Raw genomic sequence first — 17496 nt, forward strand, 5'->3', positions numbered from 1 at the left:
ACGGTGCCGAAGTGGAAATACCTTTATTCAGTTACGAATATGATGGGCTGCTCTTTAATACCTTGGAGTTGCTTGAGGAAAGTCCACAGGCTTAAGCAGTGAAGTCAGCCACTGTCAGTGTGGCTGTTTTTGCAACAAAAGCCTGCTTGTAGGTTGTGTTAAGTGCGAAAGCGATTGCTATCTCTGCTCTACGAACAACTTCTTTCTTGAACTGCTTGATGACGTCATGGGAAAGGTCCAAGGCTGTTTCGAGGGGCAACATCCTGCCAGACACCTTCGCATCGAAGTATTGAAGTTCTGTGCCTGCGGAGATGTAAACACAGTGCTATTGCTTAGCGGAGGAAAAAATGGTGAGGGGGATTTCCATCATTTGTTGTCCTCTCTGGGTCAGGGATTAGAGGTAGAGCAAGCTGAATAAACGGAGTGTAAAATTAGGCCTGTACTTTTAAATCACGAGGGATGAACAATACACGAAAGGCGGTTTTCCTTGTGGGTTAAGCATCTCACTGGAAACAGTGAGAAGGTAAGCGGAGTCGTCAACGTGCGAGTTAACGAAACTAAACATTTCACTTTTTGGGGGGTCACTTGCCACCAATATTATTAAAATATAGCGGTGATAATATACGAAGAATATTCCGTTGTTTAGAAAATTTCTAGCAGTCTAATGATTTGCAATACTTGCCTTTAAATTTTTAGCTCAGTTATTTTATTAAGCATGATAGGCAATAGAGATCGATGGGAAATTGGTTCCGATGTGACCCAGCTCTTCAGGTCCCATTTAAACTGCCAACGATATCTTGCAGCACGATTTGTGCATAACTGACGGCTTTCACTTTAGCGCAAGCTTAACTTAATGCGCGTTGTAAGAAGTAGGTGCGTAATATCCGGGAATAGTATCACGCCAGTCGTCTACGTCGTAAGTGCAAAAACTTGTACGCCGTGCAAAAAGGGATGGTAGATATTTCAGGACACCGGTGTTATACGACAATTTTAGGAATTGGAGTAGCCTTAGAACACAGCTGCCCCTAAGTTCACCATAAACGTCTCCGTTGAGGCAACATATCAAATGTTTTCGCTTAATTATGAATTTGACGACGGCAATCATCATTTCATTTAGCATCCCCTTTTCGCGTAATCTACAAGCAAGACGCCTTTTTCGTAAAGTCTAATATGGTACAAACCTGTACAGTTAGACACCGGAAAGAAGGAATATTGCTTAGCTGCAACAAATTAAGTGCCATTTTCTGCAAAATGAAGGATGCTCTTCTTTACCTTCTTATTGCACCGAAAGGACCACCCACACAGGCAAATATGCGCAAAGGTTCATCATATTTCTTTTCTGCACAACCTATGCAGGAGCATATAATCGTGTACAGGTGGCCTAGACGTTACCATATAGGTAGCAGTGTTGAAGAAGGAAGCTCATGAAGCACGGTGACAAAGATTAACATAATTATACGTTTCGCAAACACTTGAAAGAAAAATATGAAAAATATATCCCGCAATGAAAAATCTATCCCCCGGAGACTAAAATCTATCTAGTGCCGCGCAGCCCGTTCTGGTCTTTTCTTTTACACAGTCTTTTACACAGTCAAAGGCGATTTCCAAGAATTTTACGACCGCTTAGAAGCCGAACACCAAGCCAGGGGAATGATTAGATCCATCACGTGTGGATACCCGAGGGCACTAAGGATTGAAACCCGCACCTCGTGCATAGGAGACAGACTCAGAGTAATTCCTCTCATAAAAAAAAGTAACAATCGGCGTTAAATTAGCATAACTTCCCAAAACGCTAACACGCTCTCTTGACAGTCATTGTGTTCGATATGGCGTCCCTTGGTTTTTGTGTCCTTCCCATAAACCGCTCCCCCATGAACAGCCCAGGGGGACTACTTCTAAGCCTTGCAGCGCTGCTCCTGTTGCTTTTTGAGGGACCCTAATGTCACGAAGGTGGAAAGAGCTTATGTCCTCAACCCTCCCAACCTAGAATTGTCAAATGTGCTTAACAGCCCACACTACACACCTTGGAATCAAACCCCTGGAAGCAAAGGCTGTACCTTCGGGAATAGTGCTCATCGGGCGCCTCGCAACACCGCAAAAATCCATATTGCGCTTTTGCAGCCTGGAATACGACTCTAAGAGTGCATTTGTTTTTATTCTTTGTTTGCAATTTGTGGCTGCAATTTTTGTAGCGATAGCTACACTACGCCGTCCGCTTAGCGAGTTCAGCGTGGCTGCGCGCTGAGCCGTAGCACCACCGCTCCGCCAGCTGTGCGCATGCGCGGAGTGAGGTTGTAGCCCGCAGCTGGTGTGCGCGCCACGTGCCCTGTGCCGACGGTGGAGCAGAGGCCGCCAGCATCGTCAGTTTAGCGCATGCGCGGATAGATGCCAGAGCACGAAGCCGGTGTTTGTGCCGCGACCCTACATTACGCTAGCATTTCGAGCCTTCAGCGTGGTGGCGCCGTGGCTTGTCACGTGGTTGGTCACGTGGTGCGTAGCAGCTGCCGGCGGCGCGGCGAGCCGGTGAAACCCAATGGGGGAGTGGGGAGGGGGAGAGGTGAGAGAGTGAATCCACGTCCAAAGATGAAGAAAAAGGAACGCCCAGCGAAACGCAGCGGCGGAAGACTGGCTTTGTAATTCGACTGAGCGAGTTCTACTCGGCCAGCTGTAGCTATCGCGTCACTCCAGGTTTCACCAGAGCTAAACCACAGCAATTTTTTTCTTTCAATGTATCTTTGCCGATGCTTCTATAATAGGAAGATAATGATGCTAGCTTCTTTACTACGCACTTTTTCTATGTTTTTTTTTCTGTTGCTCTCAATGCAGGGCTCTTTTGGGTTCTTTTGGTCGTTTGAGCAGCGTTATCGCTCTAGTGCTGACCGAATGCCACTACATCTTATTTGGGTATTGGGATCACGGGCGGCAGCTCCGCCAGCGTTCAGCGCTGTCTGCGGCGCTGTGCGGGTGCTAGCTGAAATGCTTTTGGTCATCAATATACGGGGTGTTTCACCTAAGATTTTACACATTTTTTAAAATAGAATTTTTTGAGTTAGAAGGACGCTTTTTTTTCGGCAGAGCATTGTCTGCGGCGAAGTACATCAGAATACAGGCAAGACGTGCTATCTAGCATGATGGTTAACTAATATTGAATTCTAAACTTTTTAGCTATTACTGCTAGGATCCTTACACATGGAGAGACGTGTAGACCAGCGTAAGTAATATCTATATTAGCTTTTAGAATTTCGAAAACGCGATTACGGTCTGCAGTGTGGAACAACAAATTTTGGCTATTTCAATGAGTTACAAGCACTAGAAAGAGCGCTTTGCCTGTAGGCTTCTTGAAAGCGCATGTATTCTGGCGCGATGTAGCCAAATTTGTTGGGCCACAGCACCGAGGGTAACCTCGCTTTCAAAATTCTAAAAACTAATATGAGTATTACTTTCTGGTCGGCTAAACACCTCTCAATAATTGAGAAGCCTACCAGTAATAGTTAATATTGGTTAACCAGCATGCTAGCTGTATCCTGATATATTTCACCGCTTGCAATGCAAAGCCGAAAAAAAGCACTCTTGTAACTCAAAAAGCCTATTTTTCAAAATTGTGTAAAATATTAGGTGAAACAGTTTGTATAAAGTGTGGACGGGAGCACCCGGAATTCTGTCACCGACGACAGCCTAGTGTTGGCGAACCACCGCCACCACAATGTTACTTTGTTGTCTGTGGTGACAAGTTCGCATTTGTGAACTGTTTAACGGGAGATTTTTTGCCCGGTAGCCTGCCGCTGCTGGCTGCAGAAGTGGCAGCATAGCTTTACACTTACTGTTCATATATTTGAACGTTTTTTTTATCTCAAGCGCAGATAGTAGCCGGCATTATATGCGTGCGTATCCGCCCTTCGGATCCATATTTAACTTCAGTTTATTGCACACAGAATATATGTTTTATTTTAAACAATCCTTTTATGCCACTTGACAACGCAGGACAACTAACATCACCCTGAAACCACCACATAAATTTTTGATTCGCATATGGGACTTACCAAACTGTGGAAGGAACGAATACATTTTTTTAAAACAACGACAAGAACTCTTGAAACGCAGTGGCCTGATTTTTTTGTCACATTTTCGGAATATGGTCTGCCTCTTCCAGCTTTGAAGATTCCCCATACATTTGGAAGCAAAGCACTTAATACTTAGGGAAGTGGGGGAGTTTTAAAGAAAATAAACACACTTAATGTTGGTATGGGGAAAGGAAGAATTGCCTAGCTCATAAAGAGCGATGGAGTTTTATGTAACTGACCTTTCATAGGCGAGCATGACTTACATTTTGTGCACTTGTCAATGTAAGAGTACATAATGGCGAAAAGTTCGCCGTTCTCCACGACTACTTCCACGACTGCATGCTTGGACTTCCTGTCGACGGTCACCTCGAGGTCGTACTTTGCGACCAAGCCTCGCAGACTGAGTTTGCAGGAAATGAGGTGTTTGGGCTGGCTACTCCATGTGAAGTCCTTAAAGGAGCAGTCGCCCATCCGACGTACCTGCGAAAGCAAAGCAAGATTTTACATACTTGAAGGTGTTTGAGTAGAAAGAGTTTGAGTAGAAAGAAATTTAATACTCAAACTAGCGATTGGCAAAAACACTGACTAAAACGATAGCTCGAGCGGTTTCTGTTGGGTTATCATGTTTGAAAAACAGGCTGTTTTAGATTTTACACAATTTTTAACAATAGGCTTTGTGAGTTAGAAGACCTTTTTTTTTCGGCATAACATTGTCAGCGCTATAGTACATCCGAATACAGATAAAATGTGATCATAGCAGGCTGGTTAGCCAGTGTTGAATAGTGAACCCTTTAACTATTACTGTTAGGCTTCTCAATTATTGAGAGGCGTGTAGCCCACCCTAAGTAATATTCATACCAGTATCTAGAAATTCAAAAACGTCATTATCCTCAGCGCCTTTGCCCAACAAAGTTTGGCTGCATCGCGCCAAATTACATCAGCTTTCGAGACGCTTGCAGGCAAGGCGACCTCTCCAGTGCACTTAACAAGTCGATATAGCCAAAATTTGTTGGGCCACAGCATCGAGGGTCGAGGGTGACCATGTTTATAAAATTATAAAAACTGATATGGAGGTTTCTTATGGTGGGCTACGCACATTTCAATAATTGGGGAGCCTAATGGTTACAATATTAGTTAGCCAGCTTGCTGGTTAGCTCGCCTCAGCTGTATATTAATGTACTACACCACTGACAGCGGTATACTTTAAAAATGTACTCTTCTAACTCATAATGTGCTTTTTAAAAATAAAGTCTTAGGTGGAACACCCTATGCAGTGAGAGGATGACGTAAGAAACGAGAACAATGGCAATCAGCAACAACATATACTGATGATAGAATGGGACCTGCTTATTGAAGAGGAGAAGCTGTTTTTTTTTTCAGCTTTAGATTTCTGGAACCTTCATATATTTTTTTAATGTATAGATACGCGAGGGGTTTTGCACATTGAATATGGGCGCTTCATAAGAGCGAACAAATCTGTCGACAGGCATCCAACCGCAAACGCTAGATCAACCAATGAAGGTGACATTTACAGCCCTTCTTGATGATTCGTGCGCAGACACGAAAATGGCAGAGTGCCCTGCTACTCAGAACACGCTGTTATGAGACAACCAGGAAAACGTCGATTTAGAGTTAAGTCGTTTTGAAGGGCCAGTTTGTTGTACAGTATAATGAAGCTAACAGCGCAATAAAAATTCAGGGGGCACTTTGGCTCTCTAAAGTGCTGCAAGGCAAAAGCCTTTCCTGGCGCACTGTTTGGCATTGACTGCGAGACTGTTTGTGCTGTACTAGTGCTTTATTTGACTACACGTTGACAACACATTACAATTACACACTTTGACTGCTTCTTTAGCAAGACTCTCTCTGCATCGATGAGTTCGGTTGTATCCATGGCTCTGTTAGCAGTAATGAGGTATGTAATGAGGTCACCCACGGATGCCTTTTGCCCCCTGTCGAAGTGGACGACAACTATTTTATTAGTTGTCGTTTACTCCAAAAGGGGGCGTCAGGCATCCGTGGGTCATCTCTTTACTGCGAATCAGCGCACTTTGTCGTCATAACCATTTCGACCAACCGAAAGCGTGACACCTCTGCTGACAACCTTCTGTCGACAACGAAGTATTAAAGGCTTTCGCCTTAAAGGGCAACTGAAGCGGTTTTAGAATTCGATGAGTTTAAGGTTGCCGAATGTGCGAAATGTGCTGGTAAAGCCTGCGAAATCGTTTTGCTCTAGCATTTGAAATGTTGGCGTAATCGCCGAATAAAGTCGTCGTCGGCATTCAGGCTTCTCTGAAGTGCACAGCGCCGGGCAGAGGCCCCGATAATGACACCACGTATGACGGCACTACGTTTCCAGCGAAGAAACGGTTATTCCAAGGAAGAAAGTTGTCGCCATAGAAGGTGAAGTTCTCGGTGCACTGTTTGGCGCCATCTGACGACGCACAGCAGCATGCAGGCGTTAGCAGCGGGCATCTGAAATTTCGGCAACAATGACGTCACTGCCGAGTTTCCTCGCACTCCTCCAGCGTAGTGACGAGAAGCCTAAACATCGTCGCAGGTTTAATCGACGATTATGTCACCATTTTAAATGGTAGTGCAAAAATACTTTGCATGGTTTATCTAGAAGCTTGACAGATTCGAATTTTTGAATAACCTTGAATTCTCAAAAAACCGTTCCAGCTTCCCTTTAAAAGACGCACACAGCAGGACCAAGAGCTAAACGAACACAACACTGTGTTGGTCTTGTTCTTCGTGCTTCCGTCTGTGTCATATTGCGCTCTTCGCTTCGTGATGCTGTTTTGTAGCGCTATAATTCAGCACTCTTTATCTAGCGATGCGGACAGTGACTACAGAAGATCATACCGGGTGTTTCAGTGGACAGTGTGAAAAATTTTCAAAAGTAGGCTTTTTAGCTAGAGTAAAAAATATGGCTTTTGCGGCATAGTATTACCAGCGTTGGCGGACACCAGAACCCCGTGTATCACCTTAAGTAGTAAGCTGGCTAACTAAGTTTTAATAATGAACTTGTAACTAGTAGAGGTGTGCGTCTAGTTACAATTAGAGAATTGTGGCCGGTGGTTAGTAATAGCTTTTGTAATTGAGATAACTAGATTACCGACGCCGCTGTGGCTCAACAAAATTTAGATTTTTGACATGTTACGTGCAGTCCAGGGTTCATTTTTCTTGCACGCTTTCCAAAACGGATGTATTTTCGCACGATGCATCCAAATTTCGTCGAGCCACTGCAGCGAGGTGATCGCATTTTCGAAATTCCAAAAACTGATACCGCTATCACTAGCGACCGGCTACAGATCTTTCATTGCCACCGTTTGACTACGTGCGATAATTAAGAAGTTAGTTATCAGAAATTAGTTGACCCCCTTGCTATTTAAGACAATTAACCGTTTTCCCGATGTCCGCCAACACTGGTAATACTATTCCGCAAAAGCCATACTTTTAGCCCAAAAATATGGTCTATTTTCTCGAAATATTTTTGAAAGACTTTCCTGCTTGACCTGGTATAGGCGCGTTAGCAGTTTTTTTTGTCTTTGACAAAATCTGGTTCCTATGAGCCATTGCTTATCTAAAGTACAGCCCGCAAGCTTTATAGTCAGGATTTAAAAACAGCGCTTCGTACGCTACGAGACCTAAACATTCGTCACAATTTATTGCCAGTACTTCTGAAAAAAGATTAAACAGTGTACCGCATAACGTGTTCTGAAAAAAAAAGGAAACACTACATACACGCCAGCCTATACAGTCCGACGCCAGTTCCGTTCGTGACACCACTTGCGTTGTCATTATGCAAATGATTCGCATTAAGCGAATCTTAGCGCGTCAACGCTCAGCAGTGGAAGTGCTTGGTTTTGAGCAACTATTTGCTCTGTACAGTAGTGCTTTCCAGAGCTCGTGGATGGTAGGCATACACAAATTCCCACTCGCATCCCACAAGTTTGGCTACGGGTTATGTCGGCAGGCTGGTGGCGATGCTTAAATCTAGAGTGTAATGGCTGAGTGTGTGCGCAGTACACCCTTCGTATAATGCCAATTGCCTTGCATTCCTCATTTTGCGCCTTGGGCTTTTTAGATAGCACGGACCGAAGCTGTATTGAAAGATGGAGGCTCCCGAAAGCGCCTACACAAAACCGAAGCATTACGGAAGGCCACCCAACTCTCTGAAGACTTTTAATACTAAAATCTACTGTTGACTTAAAATTACCGCTAGTAAAGGAAACTCTGCTCGAGCACTACAGCCCAAATAGAACAGGTAATCGACCTATTACTGAAAATGAATGGTTTCACTCCCGTCCTTTATAGAACCAGTCTTTGCCAATATGTGTCCAATATTGGGCAGCTTACTTGTGCTTCTTGGGTGATAATGGATGGCTGAATATCATCATAGATCCTAAAACACATCTGTCTGAAAACTTTTGAAACAAAGCAAACTCGTACACAACACTCACTCTTCGATGAAGGTTGCCTAGCACTCCTTTTTCCAGGTGAAACTCCATAAAACCGGGTTTGCTCCAGTCCGTGTAGTCTATGTCGAACGAGATTCTGTCCAGTGGAACCTCTTGGGTACCGATGCTGTTGAGTAACTGGTCGATGACGTAGTTGGTACGCCACACGCTGGCCATTGTGCAAGCTGTTGTAGGTAAACAGAGCAGAATGGATGTCAACACGTTATTTGTATGACGGGATTCGGAGACAGATACGCAAAGACGAAATAAGAGGTGGGATCGAAGACACCTCAAATGTGCTCATGCTTAACTAGAAGATTCACTGGCGAAAGTCGAGGAAAAACTGAGTATGCGTAGGTGGATGGACTACGACATACTAGTGACAAAGAAACCTCTTTATATGAAATGCCCGAAATGTGAGGCTGTTATCGCTGCTACCACAGTGGACTTCTATAAGCGGCTGTGTTGGTGGAGGAAGATCGCGGGGAAAGTCTGCACGCTTGTCTTATTCGTTTATCGTCGCCTGCTCCTATGTTGTTTGTGGAAGCTACGCCCATTTCTTGCGTGGCGTTTTTGCCGTTGGAAAAGTGAAAGAGTATCCGTGGTTCTTAAGCCGGAAGTGATAACAGCGTTTATACCGGGTGTCCCAGCTAACTTGAACCAAGGGTTTAAAAATGAAATATTGGGGTCAGGAGAGTGAAACTACCTGCATATTGGTGACAGGCATTTGGCGCACCACAGGAAATTTTTTGTATTGCAATTACTTAACTAGTAATTAAAATAATTTTTTTTAAATTTTTAATATTGACTTTAGACACTAAGTGTGATTCGCAAAGTTGGAGAGCACTTTCAGAAACCCCCATTCCATTATTCGCCATAAAGAAAACCTTACGTGTACCTCTTTTTTCGAGCTCGAAAGAAAGCCCGCGAAATACAAAAAAAACCACGTGACGAGCGCATTCGCGCGCCGCGATCGTGCTGCTCTCAACCGTGCTTTCAGTGAACGAAATCAGCTCCGGTATTCATTCGGCGGCCCCGTTTCAGAGGCAGGCCGATATCTTGGTGGTGGTTTCTTCGGCCGTGTCAGCCAGTTCGCGCGTGACGGTGTAAATTGCAGCGAGTGCGCTGCGCTTTGCAGTCGCGATAAAGACTGCCAAGCTCGAAGTTTTCAAATGAGAGGAGTTTTATTTGCCAGTTGCAAAGAAAATAAAAGTGGCGGTTTATGGCTTGGCTGTGCGGCGATGACAGCCGTGGCATGCGGTTGTCCTGACTCCATTTCATTTCGGTTTCTTACCAATTATAAAAAGTGCTCGAATAGGTCACCTTGTGCGACGATACAGCTATGGCATCTTGTAACCAAATCAGCCGTTGCATTTCGTATGACAGCCTCAGGCATGTTTAAACAGACTTCCGTTATTTTGTCTTTAAGGTCTTGCGGTGTGGAAGTTGGTGTGCTGTACACCTTGTCCTTGATATGACCCCACAAAAAGTAGTCCAGAGGTGTCATATCAGGAGACCTGGCTGGCCAGTTCACGGGACCTAGTCGTCCTATCCATTTCTGCGGGAACGCTGCGTCGAGCCAGGTCCGAGCCTTGGCGCTGCTGTGCGCGGGGGCGCCATCGTGTTGAAACCACACATTTGTGGCCCTGGCGAGCGGTAGATCCGAAAGGAAGTCGTCAACGGGTCCTCTGAGGATATCATTGGTGTAGCGATCTGCTGTCAGCGTCTGGTCGAAAAACACAGGCCCGATCAAACTACCGTCGAAAAGTCCACACCAAACACTAAATGACCACTGGTACTGGTGCTGCGTCTGTAAAACCCAGTAGGGATTTGAATCGCTCCAGTAATGAGCATTGTGCAGGTTCACCTGTGAATTGCGCGAAAAACTAGCTTCGTCACTCCATATCACTTTGTTCAAAAAATCCGGGTCGTCCTGCATCTTTATCAGAATCCAATTAGCAAAATCGGTCCTGTTTTGGAAGTCCCGTGGCAACAGATTTTGATGAAGCTGTACGTGGTACGGATGCAGGCGGTGTTTGCGCAGTATTCGCCAAACTGATGACCTGGAGACTCCGGTATCCTCGCTCACGCTGCGCACGCTTGCTTGGGGTTCCAGAGCGAACAGCGATAAAATATGCGTCTCGAAGTCCTCGTCAAAAACAGGTGCTCTGTGTCGTGTGGACGTAAAACTGCCCATCCGTCGCAGCGTCTCGAAGGCACGCAGGATCGTTACTGAACTTGGCCGCCTGCCTGGGTGCCATTGTTGCATAAGGTCTGCAGCGCGCCTTCTGTTCCCATGACATGCACCTAGAGCCAGAACCATGTCTGCTTTCTCTTCATTTGTAAACGGCATGTCTGCAGTGCTAGTAATCACTACACCAAAGATTCAGTCTCGCATGAGAGTGGCATAAGAAGAGCACACGACAAACTGTGCTTCACCGCTGCTTCCAGCTTTCAAAATCCTCATTAGGAAACTGCAACACACAGCCGCCAACACCTCGCGGCGAAACATTATTCCCTGTATTTCTCTTTTGCTTCTGAGTGACAAAGCAGACTCGCCATCTCAGTATCTTACCAGATTGGGACTAAGTCGTCGTCGCCGGGTGCCAACTAGCTGACGCGGACGAAAAACCCCCGCCAAGATATCGGCCTGCCGCTGCAACGGGGCCGTCGAATAAAGGCCGGAGCTGATTTCGTTCACTGAAAGCACGGTTGAGAGCAGCACGATCGCGACGCGCAAATGTGCTCGTCACGTGATTTTTTTTGTATTTCGCGGGCTTTCTTTCGAGCTCGGAAAAAGAGGTACACGTAAGGTTTTCTTTATGGCGAATAATGGAATGCGGGTTTCTGAAAGTGCTCTCCAACTTTGCGAATCACATTTAGTGTCTAAAGTCAATATTAAAAAATTTAAAAAAATTATCTTAATTACTAGTTAAGTAATTGCGATACAAAAAATTTCCCGTGGTGCGCCAAATGCCTATCACCAATATGCATGTAGTTTCACTCTCCTGACTCCAATATTTCATTTTTAAACCCTTGGTTCAAGTTAGCTGGGACACCCGGTATGTACACACCAAGGAAAGTGAATGAGAACAGTAGTAGGTAGAGAGAACAGCTACAATGTCATCCTTCAAAAAATAAATAATCAGAAACTGGCGCGAAGAACTTTGCACTTTTAGTGGAGCGGGTACAACGTTTGTTTTTAATGATCATTTACTTCTCCACAAACTCAACCTTCTTAGCAACGTCCGTTGACGACGCTCTAGATGAGCAGACATGCCGCAGAGTAATGAGTAATGGATGATGTTTACAAGCTGGTCAGCTTAAACTTGTTTAAACGCTGGCATCTCTGTATGTGTACCGAGTTCAATGACAAATGTGCTGACCTTGGTGACAATGGAAAACTCGAGTGTTTGGGGAAAAGGGGCCAGTAATTTTGGTGTGTACGTACATACGCGTGCCTGCCGCAGTTTGTTTCTGAACCATGGGCCAATTTTCATAGTTAGACTGCCGTGACTGCAGCTCTGAAGTAATTAGCGTGCAGAACGGTGAAAAAAAATAACGTTGATCACGCCACATGCAGAACCGTGAACATTCGAAAGACCCAGAACTTTAACAACAGAACATAATTTGTTGACGGGATTTTAGTGTTACCAAGAATACACCGCAGGCATGGTGATAAAAACGTTTAAATGCACAAGCAGGGGTTCACAATATACTTTAACTATTGGAGTGAAACGCGTCCCCTCTGGATTGTTCAGGAACATCGCCAACACTGGCGGTAATTGATTCTCTGCTATGACGTTTATACCGGCTTTATCTTTGGCTACTTACCTGCAAAAAGGAGGAGGACCGCTATGCGCACGAACATTCTTGCAGCCTGAAATTAAAATGAGAAAAAAAATGATTTTATTGAATCGAAATATTCCCGCTACACTCCCTGGAACAGGCAAAAAAATGATTCTGGCAAAGGGGTAATTACAGCGGAACCACGTGTTGGCGTGGCAAAGCGGTGTCTGCGCAGCATTGTTGTCAAGAATTCCACAAAATTTTGTTGTTTACAGAGACTAAATAAAAGATTATTTATGCCTTGGAAGCCATGGTTTTTCTTTTTATAAGAACCGCATGGTTTCCAATTTTTCAGCTGAAATATGCCTGACTCGGTCAGTGAATGCATCCTGTCGTTTTCATGACGCACCGTTAAGGGGTTCGATCTGAAGCAACTCTGTCCGGTGTATTCTCCAAACTTCAGCGCCATTGATAGCAGCGCGAAAACTGGCATACTTCTATACTAAGAAATCCAAAAGACGTTTAGCTTTGTTCTGGTGTCAATTTCACTGATAGGTAGGAGGCAGATAACGGTCACGCGAAATGATAACATTCGTAGCGGGGGTATTATATTTTTGGGCCATTGCAGTAATCTCACCTCTCGGAAGAGGTGAGGGAACGAGACTGCGGTTATATGGTTTTCAGTTAGGCTCGCCTAAGTGAATGCGGAAAGCTCCAGTGAGTGCTGATCATTTCTCAACCCTGCAACAGTGAAGTAGAGATGAGGCACCACGAGCAAGTGTCGCCTCGACTTTGGCCGCTCCTTGCTCGTTGCCGTTAGTCACTCCAACCACGAATCCTTCGATTTGATAGCTACCTTCCCCCCCAAGATTCCATGTTGACCATGCGTGAAGTCAAATACAGAATCTCTAGCTCTTGCCAACTACGCGGAGTCGATGGCGTAGCCCTCAAAGAAGCTTTCGATACCTTTGCTGACCAACCACTCCTAGGCGTACTTCAGTTCATCACTCTGAGCCTCCGACTATTCTCCGACGTTAGTGACTTTATGCGTAATCCACTTTCATGTTCTTTGTCCAAGCGCGCCAATCCGTGCTCAGATATTTCACAATAGGGGCACGGCAAGTTTCTATTCATTCGCAGGCAATCTTTAACCAGGAACTCCGGGGCCTTCCTCCATCTCCTGCGCCAAGTTGGCCATGTGCGTTTTACACTGAACGCAAAGGACAACGCCCTGTGGAAATCGTGCAGCAAGCAGTACAGTGGAAGAAAAACTGCAATCTCTTCTGGTTATTGTTGCGCAGTACACACTCCCTATCGATCTGCAGTGCTCCCCAAAAACACAGAAAAACTGAATATGTAGTAGAGAGCAACAGCCCTTCCCTCCAACACAGCCGAGCAGGACCTCTAACCCTTGTGTCTGCACATCTGTCGCTCTACTATTTGTTGACGTCACGTATTTGTATCGTTGGGTTTTGCTGGTAGGTAAGTAGGTTGGTTGGTTGGTTGGTTTATGGGGTTTAACGTCCCAAAGCGACTTAGGCTATGAGAGACGCCAAGCGCAAGCGGTAAGTTTGGTCGACTAAGCTCAAAAAACAGCTACCACAGGTCATCCACCACTCTCGCCGAGAGATGACTTGCCAGCGCGGAATGTAGGAATACCATCCCACGTGCATGGCCCTCTTGATGACACACTCGCGGGTATTCTATTCTGCGAAATTTCTATAGCACCCTCTCCCGCTGCCAAATAGGTCTCCTGAAAACATTCCTTCGCCAGGGGACCAAAAAAGTTATCGGCTTCCCTTGCTTGCACAACACACCGGCCATTGCAGCCTGTCCATTGCGAGACCTTCCAAAACTTATTGACCTGCCTTTAGAAGGTCTCGAGACATGGCTAAAAAAATTGTATTATAGGGAGCCTCCTTCTAGCCGTGTCGGATTTCTCGCATGCAGCCCTCTCTCCTATTCCTTCACACGGGTCCCTTGGACTCACATAACTAACCTCACCATCCTATTTATTCCCTGCTGGACCTCCTTCGGACTGGTAGGCGGCACACTCGAGCGCGGTCCTTGTCAGTGGAGATACGAGGGTGCACTATACTGCACACCGATGCTTCTCCTCATGGCCTGCTCCATCGCACAGTGTGGCGTCTCAATATTTCCTTCTCACCAAAGGCGTTTGTGGAAACGGCCCATTAGGGGACACGGTTGAAATGTTAGCTATCGGTGATGTGATTACCCTACCGCTCACTTTAGATGCACCGATTTACGACTTCCTTCTAAAAACCGTGTCCACCCATGCGGACAGCATGGTACACAAGAGACGAACACCGTTTAACTGCAATATCGGTGGCAATGAGCTGTCCCATGCCAGCTTCCGCGGTACCCTACCGGGAACTGCTTTCCAGTACACGGAATTACATGCTCTGGGCGATAACCTAATGCACACATATCGTTACCAGCGCCTCCATATCATGTGCGTGGGAACATGTAAACCTACATCCCTCTGCGCACTATAACAATTCTCGCGTGGACAGCAGCGTCTAACGTGCAGTAAAAAGCACTTTCATATCATCCCTTGAGTTGTTAACTACTCAGAACTTACGCCTAACCGCCTGGATCTTCGGGCGAGAACCTTCACATCCTTCGGCACCACTCTCATTTCTCAACAGCCCGCAACTCTTTCTCATCTTTTGTTCCTTGTCTTTACTCTACTCTAGATGAGTGTGAAGACTAGTCTGTCTCTGCGACCACCAGCGCAGCCGGTGCGACACGTCTTTGAACTCGGCCTCACGCACGCTGCACCATACCAATGATACCCCTGCTTTGGATCCTCGGTCCTGGGGCATGTGAATAAATTATTTATTATCTCTGTCGTTGGCCCGTGATCGTTCCACTTTCTGTGTCTACATGGGTAACCTTACTGGCATGACACTCTAACTACTGCTGGGCACGTCACCCGCCCTCCGCCGCAAAACCCGTTGCGACGTCGCATCAAGTGCCACTAGATTCTCCATCCGTCAAGCCTTCGCCGCGTTTGCCTTCACTCGTTTTTCCCGCCTCTCTTGCCTAGGGATTCCCTCGAGCTAGGCTCTTCATATAGCTTCCGCAAAGCTTGTCTCCCGAACGCCGGGACTGCGTGCTTCGTGCTTAAGACATTACACAACACCTACCCTATTTTTACGCCGCGTGTTTTATTCCACCTATCGCTTGAAGCAGTCCATTCCTGGTCTCTCACGAGAGCAGACACTGTGGAAAGGTAGTGCACAGCTGTATACGACACTTCTGGTCCTGACATTGCAACATACGCGGCGTTCTGCACGCTACATCAATGTTCAAAGCAACTGTAGCGGCAGCTGCCATTAAACTGTACTCGTTAACGATGGCGCAGATCATGAGCTCGGTTTTGCGCTCTTGTATAATCTGAACGAACAAACGTAGCGTTGAAACAGAACACAGAAAGATGAGGACAGGACGTATACCCTATGCCATTGATTTTGTCACCTGAAGAGCCTATTAATGCCTTAAATAACGACAAAAAGAAAAAGAAAACAATGGCCTTTATTTTATAAATATACCAGCTCTTTTTGTGCGGTATTCGTCTAATCAGGTCATTTTTTTCTCTCCACCCATCTAGAGGGTGCTTCGCCGCAAACTTGTAAGAGCATTTCCGCAAAACCCTCCATAACTCCAACAGGATTTAGATCTGAAACGCCAGCTCAGTTGTGTATTTATACTAGCCAGCTGGTTGATCCATACGATGACAGCGGTATCTCAGCATGTGGTGAAGGGGGAAAATCAATAGTTTGAATAAACTCGGTACATTGTCCGTAACCAGTTGCGACAAGTCAGAATAGCGCATAAAGGTTAATTGTGCAAAGAAAAGATTCAGATGCAGATCGAATTTTCTTTAGATTGGTTGAAGCCACAAGTCGGGGAATTTACAGAATAACAAACTGCAAGTAAATGATTTATGATCAAGGGAAGTAGCACTTTGTCACGACAGAAGTGACAAAATGACGATTCCTTGGCTTTCTTTGCATTTTTAGACGATACTTTCTGTATTTATTGCAAGCAAAGCAGTAAATTCCTCAGTTGTCAGTCAGTGCTGTGTCTGTGTGTTTCTTGACTTTGTCCTGTCCCTGCGCACTGTTTTAAGTACATAAATGATTTAGTTTAACAGTATTAAACCGCCGTTGATACAAATAGGACCTCCTTAATCTTAAACCTAGGGCCGTTAAAAAGCTTACTCGAGCGAAGTCAACGGGATGATCTTACCTGACGTTTGATGCCGTCGGATGAACCGGTGCTGGCTTGCAGCCGGCGCCTTTTGAACAAGTCCCTTATAATGAGGCGTGTAGATTGGCACCCGCAGATACAGAAATGACCACAATGCATTGCGAACAGCTCACGAAACTAGTTGCAATTTGTTTGGCACTCACAAAAACAGGGCATATTCTGTGGCCTCGTTCAGTCATTGCTTTACCGATTGCTGCGTGTGATTTGCGATAGGCTTATTTGCTCGGAAACTTGTTTCTAGAGAAAGAGGCATATTACTGCCTCGTTTTCATTCGCTATCCGCGGCTGTTGCCTCAGTTCGCTGCAATATCATGCTTGATCAACTTTTGGGCTACAAAGGAAACACCGGAGCGCAAATAAGGTCTCTACATGGTTTGTTTCATGCCATTATAATGTTTATTCGTCTCTTTGACAGTAATTTTCCACAGTTTACACTCTAGCAGATCGCTTACCTGTACTAAAGTATAAGTCGGTCCTTATAAGGTCCAATGCTCAACTGTGCAATGAAAGAACCATATTACCAGCTCCTTTTCAAAAAAAGTTACGTCCTGGAACTTCAAAGTACAATCGAACTGATCATTTTCTGCAGCGCAGTGCAATGGACATCAACGAGGTTTGCCCTTGACGGAATTTGCAAGCGCCGTAATATAAGCTTGTCTAATTCCTACTACCTCTTCGACACAGGTGTTTATCCAAAGGATCCGCCAAATGCCCAGCGCCCACTAATCCACTTGGCAGTACAAGTTCAGATGACGTCTTACTTGTTGAAAGCACTAATTATGGTGGCTACAGGTATTGAAGTATAAACTGTTGCAAAATTTTGTGATTTAGTGTCCTTTGTCCACGAGGGACGATTTCTCACTATATGTTGCTTAGAAAACTGGAGTGGT

At 45.4% G+C, this 17496-nt stretch overlaps 1 protein-coding gene across 1 annotated transcript; it reads right to left on the reverse strand.

Moving 5' to 3' along the window:
- Positions 1-59: 59 nt before the first annotated feature.
- On the reverse strand, positions 60-16624 carry LOC149329057 (uncharacterized). Its single transcript, XM_089559637.1, has 5 exons — positions 16586-16624; positions 12356-12401; positions 8525-8706; positions 4325-4541; positions 60-303 (listed from the first exon to the last, which is right to left on the reverse strand). The coding sequence occupies exons 2-5, from the start codon at positions 12390-12392 to the stop codon at positions 92-94; spliced, it is 648 nt and encodes a 215-aa protein (XP_089415763.1). The 5' UTR covers positions 12393-12401; positions 16586-16624; the 3' UTR covers positions 60-91.
- Between the last annotated feature and the right edge of the window lie 872 nt (positions 16625-17496).

Source organism: Amblyomma mixtum, chromosome 9 (assembly GCF_055824585.1).
Source record: "Amblyomma mixtum isolate Tamu chromosome 9, ASM5582458v1, whole genome shotgun sequence".
NCBI lineage: Eukaryota > Metazoa > Arthropoda > Arachnida > Ixodida > Ixodidae > Amblyomma > Amblyomma mixtum.